This window comes from Desmodus rotundus, chromosome 5 (genome assembly GCF_022682495.2).
Source record: "Desmodus rotundus isolate HL8 chromosome 5, HLdesRot8A.1, whole genome shotgun sequence".
In the NCBI taxonomy this organism is placed as follows: Eukaryota; Metazoa; Chordata; class Mammalia; order Chiroptera; family Phyllostomidae; genus Desmodus; species Desmodus rotundus.
The window spans coordinates 100074751-100090059 of NC_071391.1; the positions used below are offsets into that span (position 1 = coordinate 100074751).

Consider the following 15309-nt stretch of genomic DNA (forward strand, 5'->3'; position numbering starts at 1 on the left):
GGCCGTATTGGGTTCGCTAGTATTTTGTTGAGGATTTTACCATCTGTGCTCATCAGTGATGTTGGCCTATACTTTCCATTTTTTGTAGTGTCTTTATCTGGTTTTGGAATTAGGATAATGCTGGCCTTATGAAGTGAGCTTGGGAGTCTTCCCTCCTCTTGAATCTTATGAAATAGTTTGAGAAGGAGGGCTGTTAGTTCTTCTTGGAATGCTTGGTGAAATTCACCTTGCAGCGTCCGGTCCGGGCTTTTCTTTGCTGGGAGTGTCTTGATTATATTATTTCCATTTCACTGGGTATCGTCTGTCTACTCAGATTCTCTGATTCTTCCTGATGTAGTTCTGCAAGATTATATGTCTCTAGGAATTTATCCATTTTGCCCAGGTTGTCCAGTTTGTTGGCTTTTAATTGTGCATAATATTTTCTTACAATCCTTTGTATTTCTTTGATGTCAGTTGTTATTTCTCCTCTTTCATTTCTGATTTTATTTATTTGGGTTCTCTCTTTTTCTGGTTGGGTCTGGTTAAAGATTTGTTAATCATGTTTATCTTTTCAAAGAACCAGCTCTTAGATTCAGTGATCATTTGTATTTTTTTTTTAAGACTCTATTCCATTTATTTCTGTTCTGATCTTTATTATTTCCTTCCTTCTATTCACTTTAGGCTTTGTTTGTTGTTCTTTTTCAAATCCCTTTAAGTGTAAAGGTAAATTGTTTATTTGAGCTTTTAATGGAACTGCCTTATTACCCAGGGATTCCACTTCTGTGAATTTATCCGAAGACACCTGAAACGCTAATTTGAAAGAACATAAACACCCCTATGTTCACTGCGACACTATTTAAAATCACCAAGGTCTGGAAGCAGCCCAAGGGTCCATCAGTAGATGAGTGGATAGAACAACTATGGAACATTTACACAATGGAATACTATTCAGCTATAAAAAAGAAGAAAATTTTACCCTTTGCGGCAGCATGGATAGAGTTGGAGAACATCATGCTAAGTGAAAAAATCCAGTCAGAGAAAGACAAATACTACATGATCTCCCTCACATGAACAAACTGAACTAACAAGCAAAAGAGACAGACTCACAGAGAGCAGGCTGATAGCTCCGTGGGGAATTAGGGGGTGGAGGGATTGAGCAAAAAGGAAAAAGGACTCATGGACATGGACAAAGTGTGGTGACTGCAGGGTGGGGAAGGAAGGGGGGCACAGGGGGAGAAATGGTAATGGAAAATATACAATAGAAATTTTGTTACCCTGGGAAAAAAAGAAAAATGTACATAATTTTATCTAAAAATCAGAGGATATCTTTCTTTTTCTAACCTATAATAGCTCACTGAGCTAAGGATCATTTCACAAATAATAAAATAGATAGCTTTGTGCAACGACTGGCCAGTTGTATTACATTTATAGAATAGGAAATACTTTAAATTAATATTTCCCAGCATGAATATATTTTTAGAAGAATCTTTCTTTTGAGGGGAGGTGATACTTTGTTTTGTTTCTTAACATTTGTACTGAGGTGTGATGGCATGGGAAAACCCGCCCCTATTTAACACACACACTTTGGTGGGCCTGAACAGAGGCCAGTGCCCCGTGAACAAATGAGAGAGGGTGAGCGGAAGGGGAGGCACTCACCTCTTACTGTGCTGAGACGGCCCCAGCGGGTACAAAGCAGGGCTGTGGGCCCCCAGACTGTGAAATACCTCTATGATCTCGCACAGCGAGGGGCACCACATGCCCAGGTCTCCATCTGTCAGGCCAAAGGAAGGCAAGGGTTAGAGTGGGCAGAGGAAGACGGGGTACACTACTCCCACAGGAAGGCCTGGGAGAGACAGCCCTGGCCGAAGGGGACCCATTTCTGCGTTTTCTGGAACAGGTATCATCTGGAGAAATAAAGCACCCACTGGTTTTCTCACACTCATTGGAGCTTTGGGAACCTGGTCTTCAATTCCATGATCTTCAACCTATAGCCGCCTCCATGTGCTAGAGCCCTAGGGTGAAGGTGCCCTGACCACCTCCGTCAGGCAGCCATCAGGGCGCTAAGCTGCTCAGAGCTGAGCCAGATGGGGAGCCCGGGACCAGAGGCCTGAAAACTTCAAGACTCAGAAGACACCCATCTTGATGCCCCAGGCTCCCCGTCACAGAGGACCACTGTCCTTCTTGTGACATCCAGGTTTCCCAGGCCCACCACCCCTGCTGGTGTCTTCTCAGCAAGCTTGGGCTGTGAGCACCATCTTCTCTTGAGAGTTTACAAAACATGAGTGAGAATCTGACCACATCAACAAAGGGGAAAACCTAAACACTCAGGGCCTTTGTCAGACTACTTAAGGACATTTTCAGAAAAGGAAAACAGAAAAATGAAAACTGTGTGTCTGGGCATATTTCCTAAAGGTGAAATGCTATGATGTCCTCTCTGCATAGGACACCTTCATGTCCAACCAGAGATGCAGTGGAGGAAGTGGAAGGACAGAAGGAAGGAAGGAAGGGAGAGAACCCTAATCAAACCTGACTGAGTAATGCATGGCTAAGAGGGAAATGGAAAACAAGTCACAAAACACGATGGCACTGTCAGAACACAAACGCAGACTTTGAAAGGACTGAGGTGTTGGATCAAGAGCCTGGGATCTGGGCTGGTACGTGGGCAGGGCAAAGCTTGGTCATCGGATGGCGAATGCTCCTGCCTAAGGCCCACCTCCCGGCACCCCATGTGTTCGGGGATCATGCCAGGTGCTAAGACCACAAAGGTGACTCAGTAGAGGCCTTGACCTCAGGGATCCCACAGTCCAGGAGGCAGAGGAGCCAGGCAGACAAATGAAGACAAGAATGTGTTCATGCAAAAACCTAAGCAGGCGAAAAGTGCAGAGCCTGATCAGAGGCGAGAGAGGAAGGCAAGAAACATGGCACCGGCAGCAGGAAAGCAAGCGTGTGCCTTGCACAGGGACAGAAGTGACAAAGACAGAGAGGCACGTCCAGAGACCAAGACAAATAATCAGGTAGCTGAAACTCATTGCAAAGTTGTGGCCCCGGTCCAGGCTGGCTACAGAGCCGGCAGCTGGTGGAGTGGCAGGCAGAGGGTCCCTTAGTCCCATCCAAGGACCTTGGTTCAGTGGCATCAAGTGTCTCTCTCTTTGGAAATGTATATGGGTCAGGGCTCACCCAACAAGTAATTAGATTCTTGGAGGAGGAAAAACTTTCCTTGTTTGTTTTTTTTCCTCTCGGGCAGCTTAACAAGAGAACGGTAATGATACCCCTTGCCTGCTTCACAAATGAGCTGGGAAGAATGAAGTCTGCAAAACACAATGCAACTCCACGGGCGAGGGAGAGCTGTTTACCGGGGCCCTTGGGGATGGTGCACGTATGAGCACGCACGTGTGGGCGGCCCATGGACATTTCAGGGAGGGGAAGATAAGTATGGAAAGAGAATCAGGCTAGGGTGAGGCCTGGGAGGCCCAGCTGGGCCATAACATCCTGCCAGTGGTGTCAGACCCCAGAGGGGGCTGTGCAGGGCCCACACAGGTGCTTCTGCTGCTCTGAACCCCGACAGCAGTGGCACTGGCCCCACCAGTCTCATGTTGTCCCCTGTCCTTACTCCGACCCAGTAACTACTCTGCAGTGCAGCTAACCCAGGCTGATGTGTCAGAAGCAGTTTCAGAGAGAGGGGCCTGGGGTGCCTTGGGATAAATCAGTCCTCTTCACAGCCCCAGAAGTTGGCTAAGTGACGACAGGCACCAGAGAGCCCGTAATTAATGCTGCGCCCATAAGTAGGCCACGAGCTCAGCTTTTCCTGAGCACTGTGTTTCCCGAGTGAGGGTTTTCTGGAGAGCTGACACAGAAGTTAACTCAGGCACGGAGCTGCCAGCTCCGTCTCCCTCAGATGCTTCCCGCCCACAGCAGTCATCTGAGGTGAGTCCCCAGGGGACCGACTGGCCTGTGCTGCCTGTGCTGCCAGCGCTGCCAGCCTACACAGCTGGGCTCTGGTTAGAGGCTGAGGGCCTGGAAGCGTCCCTTTGGAGGCTCTCACAGGATGGAACCAGTGCTCTGAAGGAAGGCAGGAGACGAAAAGAATCAGGCCTCAAATAAGAGTAACTTTTCCATCTGTGCCTCAGGAGAAGCTGTTAGTTCACGCAACACCACTTTCTCCTGGCACTGTTACCGAGTGAATGGGAAAAACACACACATCCCAAGAACCTCCTGGGGCGGGGCTCTGCTGCATCAGGGTCGGGGGTGGGGTGGAAGGGGCTGTCTCTAAAGGCAGTGGAGCTACCAATCCATCAGACAGAGCCCCATCCTAACCGGAGTGTGGGGCCTTCCACCTTGAGAGGAGGTTCAGAAACCTATGGTCTCATCCTCCCAACTCTAACTACTGAACTTCCCTCAGCACTTTCCTATTTAAATTTAAACTTGTTTCAACATCACTGATTTAGCCTTAGTCATTTAAAGTTTTTATTCACTCAACAAACGGTCAGTGAACACCAGTTGCTATTCTAGATGCTAGGGGCCTAGCAATGCGAGAGAGAGAGGGAGAGAGGGGGAGAGGGGGAGAGAGAGAGAGGGAGGGGGGGGGGATAGAGAGAGAGAGAGGGAGAGAGGGGGAGAGAGATATCCTGGTCTCGTGGAGCTGATGAACTGGTGGGGAGTCAGACATTGCATGTGACAAGTGAATACACAGATGACACTGGGTGCGAACGTGGCACAGGAGAAAGGTGGCCAGGGTGACAGGGAGTGGTGTCACAGCAGAAGGAAGAGCCTGCAGGGATCTGAGGCCAGAACACAGCTCCTCCCTTCAGGCCCAGCAAGGAGCCCGGGGTACTAGGGCGGGTACAAGGCCGAGGGTGGGGGACTGGCTGCCTTGCAGACTGCTGGTCCTGTGGGGAGGGGGTGATGTTACCAAGGTGATCCGTTATGTGGCGAAAAAGGCAAAACCCTATCAAGTCCATATTTCACAAGTGCACACACGCCACCGGCACAGCTACAGCGACAGGGCCTCTCACAGCAGAGCTGGCGTCTAGCAGGACTTGGACAAGCCCTGACCTACCCCCTGCTCCTGGCCTCTTACCCCCACGGGCTCCTTCTCCAGACCTGCTCTACCCACCTTCTTTCGGAAGCTTCTTTTTGTTTCTTGCCCACTGTGCAACCTGCCCGTGGGTTTCTTCATTTTCCCTTTGCTCCCCATTCCTCCTGAGACAAGGCCCTCCCTTTGGTGCCCCACAACCCCTCTGCCTACTTGTGTCACCCAGCCTGCACCCACCCCCTTACATCGGTGTGCCCTTACATCGCCCACCACACACACATCCTGCGCACACTCCCAGCCCCACACACAGCCTCTGTTGGCCTGGTCTGTTTATTCATGGGAGTGAGGGTGTGTTCAGGGTAAGTGATGCCGTCCCCAGGCCACCTCTCCTCTTTTCTGCCCTCTGTAACTCACACTACTACCTGGTGTCACCTAACACCGTCAAGGACTCCAGGCACTCGTGTGCAGGACAGACTTGCACTGTGCCAAACCACCAAACCACTGGTCTCAGATAGATTTAGGTTCAGCTGCAAATAACAAAAAGACCAAAAACAAAACAAAAAAACCCACCTGGGCTCAAACAAGCTAGATTTTAATTCTCTTTGATAAAAAAGAAGTCCAGAGGTGGGTGGGCCACGCTGGTGCAGGGACCTGACTGATTTGTAGGATCCTGGGTGCCCACCTTCTGCTCTGCCTGTCCTTCTCAAGGTCACCTCACAGTCCAGAATGGCTGCAAGAGGCCCAGCTATTACGTCTCAACCCCAGGCAACCACCTCCTCACTTTGCCACTTTGTCATGCATGCTTAAGTTGTTGTTAAGGATGAGGAACCCTCTCGGTGTGACTCAGGAAGGCACTAGGAGATCACCAGCCAAAGTTTAGAAAGCAAGACTTGAGACAAATTTGGACTCAACCAGAGAGCTTCCCAGTGGTGTCGCTGAGTGCATGACTCACAAGGTTCTCTCTCACTTTGGATTTCTGAACCTGAGACTTTGCAATATTCCTGATCTGTGGAGACATGGAAATACTGGCAGGACGTGGAGCAACAGGACTTCCATTCATTGCTGGTGGAACGCGAAATGGTTCAGCCACTTTCAGACACAGTCTGGCCGTTTCTTACAAAACTACGCACAGGCTCACCATATGATCCAGCAACTGCACTCGTGGTATCTTCCCCAAAGGAGCTGAAAATGTGTGCCCACACAAAAAGCGGCACACAGATGTTTATAGCAACTTTATTCCTAATTGTCAAAACTTAGAGGCGACCAAGATGTCTCTCAGTGGGTGACAGATAAACACACTGGTTGATTTTGACAATGGAGTATTATTGATCAGTGCAAAGAAATAAGCTGTCAGACATGGGAAACCTCCAGTGCACATTACTAAGTGAAAGGAGCCTCTGAAAAGGCTACATGCAGTATCATTCCAACTATATGCGTGACACCTGGAAAAGGCAAACTATACAGACAGTAAGAGACTGGCGGTTGCAGAGGCTGGGCGTGGGAGGGAGGAATGGACGGGGGAACACGGGGGATTTTTAGCGCAGTGAAGCTGTTCTGTATGAGACTCCAGTGGTGGAGAGATGCCATCACACACTTACTAAAACACACAGAATATACAACACGAAGAGTGAATCCTAATTTAAACAACAATCTTCAGTTAATAATGTTTCATGAATGGCTCGTCGATCATAATAGAGACACCACACTAATGTGAGATGTTACTAACAGGAGAAACTGTGGGTATGTGTGTGTGGGGGGGAGCTCTCTGTACTTTTCTGTTAATTTTTCTGAAAGACTAAAATTGCTCTAAAATATGACAACAACAACAAAGAATTCTTTAAAAAAATGAAAGGATGGAAGGAAGGGAGGGAGGGAGGGAGGAAAAGAAAAGAGAAGAGGAGAAAAGAGAAGAGAAAAGAGGAGAAGAAACAGCCTGCACAGCCAGCAGCGCGGGCAGCGGGCCCGCATCTGAGGGACGGCAGTGTGTGGAGACCAGGGTGTGCGCTCTTTTCTGGACCAAGGATGCCGCCGAGGACACAGCAGTGGGTCTCAGGCTTGTCTGCACATTTTGGAATCACTTTGGGAGCAGCTTTGGGAGAAATGGCTACCACCTGTGTCCCACCCCAATGTCTGTGGTTAATTAGTCTGGGGTGTGGTTTGGGCTTTGGAGTTTTTGAAAATTCCCCAGTACTTCCAATATGCAGCCAAGTTCAGGAATGCTGAGCTAAGGAAAGTGTGGCCCTTGCTCCAAAGTGGCACACGGGCCATCCTCACATGCTCCAGTGCTGGAAACAGGTGAGGTAGGGTGGGGGAGGACTGAGAAGGCAGCCCAACTCCTCGTGCACACCCGGCCCTTGGCCTTGCACAGTGGCCCTGAGGCTCGCAGCCCCCGCTGTTTACTGGAGTCAGCTGGGAGGTTCTAGAATGCCCACGGCCAGGCTGCACTGCAGACCTGCCTCAAGCACAGGACTCTGGTCTCCATGCCTTGTGACACTCGGCAACCGCTAAACACTGTGGTGGCTAGAGGCCGAGTACAGGGGCACACTGCCGTTTTCTGAAGACAAACACATTCAAGTCAGTCACAGTACTTTCCTCCACTTTTCAGAAGGTGGGTCGAGAGTCTTGAGCTCAAGAGGTGGGATAATCCGTCACTGCATGGCTCCGCTCCACCCCACCAAGAGGTTTGTTTCTACACTTGGCCAGAGTCCCCCTAACCCAGCTCCTTCTTATCCTGGCTGCACAGGAGAATCACCTGGAGCTTTAATAAGTCCTGGCCAGGTACTCTTCCAAAGCATTACAGGGTTAACCCACCTGTACGTCGGCTGCATACGAGAGCAGCGCCATGCCACCTGGCTGCACAGGGGGTGGGATGAAGTGGTGGTCAGGAGGCAAATGTTCTAGATGCTGGCTGGGCTGGAGTAGAGCACACATGCCTGTCTGCATGGGGCCAGCGGACCCTCTGTCCTGACCTCAGAGGACCAGACTGCATGCCCAGGGCTTGGCCGGCATACAGAGCTCCACAGCCAACTGACCCATTGGGGTCAGAGAAGCTGGGGGGACGAGATGCTGATGTCTGCCATGGGCAACACACGTATTTTCCAAGACTCATCCTCTCCTTCCGCAAGTAATGCCTGGGTCCTGCTGTGTACCTGGCTCATGTAGCTGCCAGGAACTCCAAAGAAGGCTAAATGAGAACAAGCAAAGACGTGGCCCCTGTGCTCTGGAGCTCACAGCCTAATGCAAGAGACAACATGAACCAAAGAATTCACCGTTAACTATGACCAGAGCCACAGAGTAGAAAAGGAGTGTTAGAGTAGAGGGAAGGGGGGCTAGACATAGGGTACGGGGCAGAGTGCCAAAGAGGTGAGCCAGCAGAGGAGATGGAGTTGAGAAGGCAAAAGCAGAGAGCTGCTGGGAGGAGGGAGGTGTGCAGCCAGGCCGGGGACGATGGGAGGAAGAAGAAGGGAGGAAAAGAAGGCCGGCAAGCCCGGAGCCCAGAGACCGAGAGAGAATATGAAAAAGTGAGCTGGACTAGGTAGGGTCTGGTCAAGCACACAGGAGACTGTGAGTGTCACCCAAAGAGTGTGCAACTCTTTCAGGCTTTCCAGCGCCGACTACCTGTGAAGTGGGAAAAGAGAACTGCCTACTTGGGGTGTTGTGGTGATTAAATGAGACAGGCAAAGTCCTGGGTTCAGTGCCTGGCACAGCTCTCTAGAAATGTTAGCTGTTATTTTCAACAAAACTACTTTTATTACAACTGATATTTTAAAAATGAGGATCAACTATGAAATTGAATTACTGTTATCGCTGCATTGCAACTGGAGATTTTCAAGGGGTTGTGCCAGGCCAATGACGGCTCCGTAGGAGTTGGGTGATGGGATCTCCTGCTGGTTCTCCTGCAGGTCTGGGTCTACACAACCTCCGCACAGTACCCGTGTGGGGATTAAGAGCACCGCTGATGGCAGACCTGGGTCCCGGCCACCTTTCCAGGCCTGGGGATAGCAGCACCTGCCCTGTGAAGTTAGTGAGTGAAGGTTACCCACATGTGTCCACTGCTATTGTCACTGCCAGTGGAGATGTGACCCACTAACAAGGCCTTATGGATCCCCAGGGGCAGCTGTCCACTCTGGGAGGCTCCAGGAGGCTCTGAGTGGGGTGCTTCCTGCCACGCCAGTGGGAGGCTGTCCTACGCACCACGAGAGGCAGATCAGGTGAAGTGCAGGCAACTCCTCACGAGACAGTAAAGGACAGAAAGTGCCCACTGGGTGTGTAGACAAAAGGATTTCTGACTGCTTAAAAACCGTCTGGGAAAACAAAAAGAAAAGTCAAATCCCACCATCTGGAACAGAAATGGCAAAAACAGAACTATAAAAATTAAGAAAAGGTACACACAGTACTCACGACATTGGTGCTACTTACTCAGTTCCTTTGGTTTATCTAATGAGCTCTGATTCATGAAAAAATACATGTTTGTTTTGAAACAGCTGTTATGTTTTGAGTGTCCACTATGCACCAGGTGCTGTACATCTGTCATCACTGCTGACTCAGAGAACAGTCCTGAGAGGTTGGTGCTGGCCACTTAGGTGACGACTCCACCTGTGGTGTGATGCTGCCCTGTGCTGCTGCGGAGTTTTTCCCAAGGTGGGAACTGTCCACATCCTGTCTCTGCTCCATCCACCCCACCCAACGCTCTGTCACCAGTCTTGCCTCCCATGTTCCTAAGATACGTCTCTGCTCAAAATTTCCAATGAGTCAGTCTAGAGTTCCAATCAAAGAATGCGTTTGGCAGTCTCCAAACTTTCTGATGTGCATGTCTGTCATTAAAACATCTTATTTGCCCTGGCTGGTGTGGCTCAGTTAGTTGGAGCATCATCTCATAAACCGAAAGGTTGTGGGTTCGATTACCAGTCAGGGTACATATCTAGGTTGCGGGTTCCGGTCGGGTGTGTACAAGAGGCAACCGACTGATGTTTCCCACATTGATGTCTTTCTCTTTCTCTCTCTCTCTCTAAGCCACGACAAAATGTCCTTGGGTGAGGATAACAAAAACAATTTTTAATTTATATCTCCAACAAGTATACATTTATAAACTATGTAAATGTACCATGAAACTAACATGATAGGTCCATTATATAACTTAGAAAATTTGAAAAAGATGAGTTACTATGAGCTAAGTTTCCACCTTAAAAAACTGGGGGAAAAAAGAGCAAATCAAACCTAAAATAAGCAGAAGAAATGAAATAATAAAGATAGAAACGGAAAGCAGAAAAACTATAAGGAAAATCAATTAAACCCAAAGCTGGTTCTTTGAGAAAATCAATAAAGTCGGTAGACCAATAACTTGACGGATCAGGAAAAAGAGGGAAAGAGAAACTCCAGTACTGGAGTGAGACAGGAGCCCTCGCTGGTCCAGCAGACGGTAAGAGGGCAGTGAGCGAGCGTTATGAAAAGTCTGTACCAGTAGCCCTGACATCTTGGATGAGACGGACACAAGTTAGATTTTGATCATGTGAGTAGCCACATAGTTATCTTAAAAATCAGATTTGTAGTTAAAAATCTTCCCACAAAGAAAAGCCTAGATGGCCTCACTGGCTACTTTTACTAAACATTTAAAGAATAAATAATAACAGTTCTACACAAACTCTTCCAGAAAATTGAAAAGGGATATACTTCTCAACACATTTAAGAAGTCAGCATGACCCTGATGCTAACACCAGAAGGAGAAAATGACAAATTAATACCCTTCATGAACATAAAGGTAAGGGTTCTTAATGAAAGCTTCGCAAATTGAATCTAACAACGCATAAAAAGTTAATACATCCTGACCAAGTAGAATTTATTCCAGAAGGCAAGGATAAAAGAACAAACATTCAAAAATCAATCAGTGTAATTTACCACACTGAAAAACTAAATAAGAAACATCATATAATCATCTCAAAATCCAATGTCTGCTCCTGATAAACATTCTCAGCAAAGTAGGAGTTTATTGAGGTCATAATATATAAAGTCAATATATAAAAATCAATTGTATATTAGTTCACTGGCAAGGATCAGACCAAAAATAAAATTTAAAAAATTCCATTTACGAGCATCTAAAACAATAAAATACGTAGGAGTAAATTCAGCAAAAGAAATGTAAGACTTGCCCACTGAGGAGCCGAAGGAAACTAAGGAAGGTCTAAGTGAATGTAATGGCATCTGCGCTCGCGGACTGCAAGGCAACGCTGCTAAGGGGTCACATCGATCTATGCGCTCGGTGCAATTCCATTAAAAAGTCCAGAAGGATTTTTTTTTGTAGAAAATGACAAGTTCATTCTAGAATTTGTATGAAAAAGCAAAGGACCTAGAGAGCCGAGAAACTTTGAAAAAGAAAAATAAAGTTGAAGAATTTAAACGACACCTAATTTCCACACATACAGAGCTACGACAACCAAAACAGCGGGAGTCAACTTAGACATATAAATCAATGAAACAGAACAGAATCCAAAAATAGGCCCACACGTATATGATCAATTGATTTCTGATACAGGAACCAAGGTAGTTCAATGTAGATGGACAAACTTTTCAACAAGTGGTGCTGGACCAATTGGATAGCTGTATGTAAATTAACCTTACTTTACATCGTAAGCAACATTAACTCAAAATGGATCACTGACCTAAATGTAAGGCTTACTATAAGCTATGAAACTTATTTAATTATGAAAATTGTAAATTAGAAAAATTGTAGAAGAAAACAGGGGAAAAAAATCTCAGTGATCCGGGTTTCACAAACTATAAAATATCAATAAATTGTACCTCATTAAAATTTTTTTAAAAAACAAACTTTTGTTCTCCAAAAGACACTATCATGAAAATGAAAAGGAAAGCCACAGATTGGGAGAGAATACTTGAAAAACATGTATCTGACAAAGAATTCTAACTAGAATATATGGAGACCTGTCAAAGTTTATTAAGACAAACAACCCAATAAGAAAATGGACAAAAATACTAAACAGACACTTTACCCACAGATACAGATGGCAAATATGCTGATGCAAATTTTATCAGTAGTCAGGGAAATGCAAGTTAAAACGACAGTGAGCTCCCACTGTTAAGAAGACTGACTATGTGCCAAGTGGTGGAAAGGATGTGGAGCGACTGGAACTCTCCTCCACTGCTGGTGGGAAACGGTGTGAGCGCTTTAGAAAACAGTTTGGAAATGTCTTAAAAAACATAAACATTCATTTACCCCCGGCCCAGCCTATCCACTCTTAGATATTTACCCCAAGGGGAAAGAAAGCAGACGTCCCCACAAAGACTTGCGTCAGAGTGTTCACAGCAGCTGTATTGAATGGGCTCCAAACTGAAAACAACCAAGATGTCTAAGCACTGGTGACGGGAGAAACTAACCGGCCGATCTCTACACCGGATGCTGACCAACTACACACAGAAATAAAGTACGGACACACACAACGTGGGCGAATTTCAAAATAACCATGCTGAGTTAAAGGAGCTAGACAGAAAAAAAGAGAAAAAAGAATACCCACTGCCCGATTGCATTTATATAAAATTCTAGAAAGTGCAAACTAATCGGTAGTGATAGAAAGCAGATCAGTGGTTTCCTACAGACAAAAGGGGAGGGACGGATGCGTGAATTACAAAGGCCACAAGAACACTTTGGAGGTGATGGGCACGTTTATTATCATGACTGTGGTGACAGTTTTATGAGTACATACATACGTTAAGTGTATGAACTGTGCACTTGAAATGTGTACAGGTTAACATATGTTGATTAAACCTCAATCAAACTTTTCTAAAAGATGGGCTAAAATGTAAATATATGTATTAATGTTTTCTTTTTTGTACCCTGGTGGCTCATCCCACCTCCAGGGCCCCAGCTCTGCAGACTCCTGGTCTAGAAAATCTTGCCTGACCTGCCTTGTGTGGGCTCTGACCTCTCCTGACCTCCAGGGAGAGGACTGGAAACTCCTAGAAGAGTAACTCTCCATGGAGGTAATTTCAGATTACTGCTGAGGCAGCAAAAGAAATATGGTGTAAATGAATCTGTAAGTATAAAACATATACTTTGTGGCTTGTGCATTCACTTTGCTCCTGGAAATAACCACAAGACTTTAAACAATGAGTATTAGGGAGAGCAAGTGGCCATGGGGAGCAGGTGGGGAGGGAGCATTCACTTTGCATTTTGCACCTTTCTCTAGTATTTAAATTTCTGCATTTGGAACACAGACTACTTTAAAAAATAGTAACAGTGGTTACTTGGCTAGTGAGATTACCGCCATTTTTGTTTTCTTCTTTTTCCAAGAAGCAACCTTATAACTATTATCTGGGAGGGAGTAAGGAAGGAAGGGAGAGGAGGAGGAAGGAGAGAGAATGAAGCAGGCAATGACAGAAAAGAAAGTTACCCACAAAACAGGGGCCTGTCCAAGACAGTCCCAAAGCCCCAGTGACTACGTACGATACTAGAGCTCTGGGGACAAAGGGAAAAACATGGTGACCCAATGAGGAAGAACAAAGTGTCAAGAGACACTCCTTGTGAAAATACAACTAATTTGTTTGGAGAGCTGAATTTCTCGCCCACTTAAAAAATATCCAAAGAATGTATTGGCCAGGGTCATTTTTTTTTTTATTATACTCTCCCTCTCCTACACAAATTCTTAGAAGCCGCTAGAGAATGGAATGAGTAGGTAAGAATGAACAACATTGTTGTGGAAGCTAATGGGAAAGAACCTCCACATGTTTTACGCCTCTTCTGAAGGGCTCCGATCTCACTGATGCGGCTCCCTTTCTCCAGGCACTGCCGCGTGCTCGGTATGCTCGGCGCTGGTGTTACTGGCCAGTCCTGCATTGGCACAGCCAAAGCATGTTTGCTAAAGAAACATGAGTCATGTCTTTCAAGCAATTAGTTGCACAAGAATATGTTTGCTTTCAAAACCAAATTCTGCTATAAAAAATAACGATTAGAGCTAATAAATGAGTTCAGCAAGGTTGCACGATACAAGGTCAATATACAAAAATATGGTGTATTTCTATACTCTAGCAAGGAACAATCTGAAAAGAAAAAAGAAGAAAACAATTTCATATATAATAGCCTCAAAAAATAAAATACTTAGGAATAAATTTAACAAAAGAAATATAAGACTTGTATACTGAAAACTATAAAACACTGTTGAAAGAAACTAAAGATATTCCAATATTCCATGTTCAGGGATGGGAAGACTCAATATTATTAAGATGTCAATAATACCCAGCCCTGGCTGGTGTGGCTCAGTGTATTAAGCACCAGCTTGCAAACCAAAGGGTCGCTGGTTTGACCCTCAGTCAGGACATGTGCCTGGGTTGCAGGCCAGGTCCCCAGTGGGGGTGCACTAGAGACAACCACACATTGATGTTTCTCCCCCTCTCTTTCTCCCGAAAGAAGGGAAAGAACCCTCTAAGAATAAATAAATAAAATCTTTTTAAAAAATGCCCAAAGTTATCTACAGATTCAACACAATCACCATCAAAACCTCAGCTGCTATTTTTGCAGCAATTGACATGCCAATGCTAAAAGTCAGACAAGGGTTCCAAAGTAGACAAAAGAATGTTGAAAAGAGCAGCTTTGGCATACTCACACTTCCCAATTTCAAAACATACTACGAGCTACAGTAATCAAGAATTTGGGGTATTGGCATAAGAATAGATGTATAAACCAATGTAATAGAGTTGAGAGTCCAGAAATAAACTCATACATCTATAGTCAACTGATTTTTAACAAGGTGCCAAGACAATTCAATGGGCAAAGAACAACTGTTTCAACAAATGGTTAGGAAACTGGATTCCCACATGCAGAAGAATGAAGGTGAATCGCCTATCTCACAGCATATATAAAAATCAACTCAAAATGGATGGAAGACCTGAATGTAACAGCTGAAGCGGTGAACTCTCAGAGCCCTGGCCAGGCAGCCCAGCTGGTTGGAGAGTCACTGATACCCCCGGACTGCAGGTTTGAGCCCTGCTCAGTGCGCGTCCAAGAAGCAACCATCCCTCCATCCGTCCTCCCCTCCCTCCCTCTCTCTCTAACATCAATTTTAAAAATTTTTAAGAAACCCTTAGAGGAAAACACGAGGGAAATTCTTTATGACCTCGGACTAGGCAATGGTATCCTGTTTGACACCAAAAGCACAGGCAACAATAGGAAAAAACAGATAAATTAGACTTTATCAAAATTAAAAACTTTTGTGCATCAAAGGACACTATCAAGAGAGAAAAAAGACGGCCCCCAGAATGGAGGAAAATATTTGCAATTACATAGCTGGTAA

General features: G+C 46.0%; 1 protein-coding gene across 1 annotated transcript in view; it reads right to left on the reverse strand.

The window, feature by feature from the left end:
• The window catches only part of FAM178B (family with sequence similarity 178 member B), a 100788-nt gene that overhangs the window by 45840 nt on the left and 39639 nt on the right, over nucleotides 1-15309 (reverse strand). Inside the window, exon 9 of the mRNA XM_045204780.2 lies at nucleotides 1636-1750. Coding sequence (XP_045060715.2) covers nucleotides 1636-1750 — 115 coding nt within the window. The remainder of the gene's footprint in view (nucleotides 1-1635; nucleotides 1751-15309) is intronic.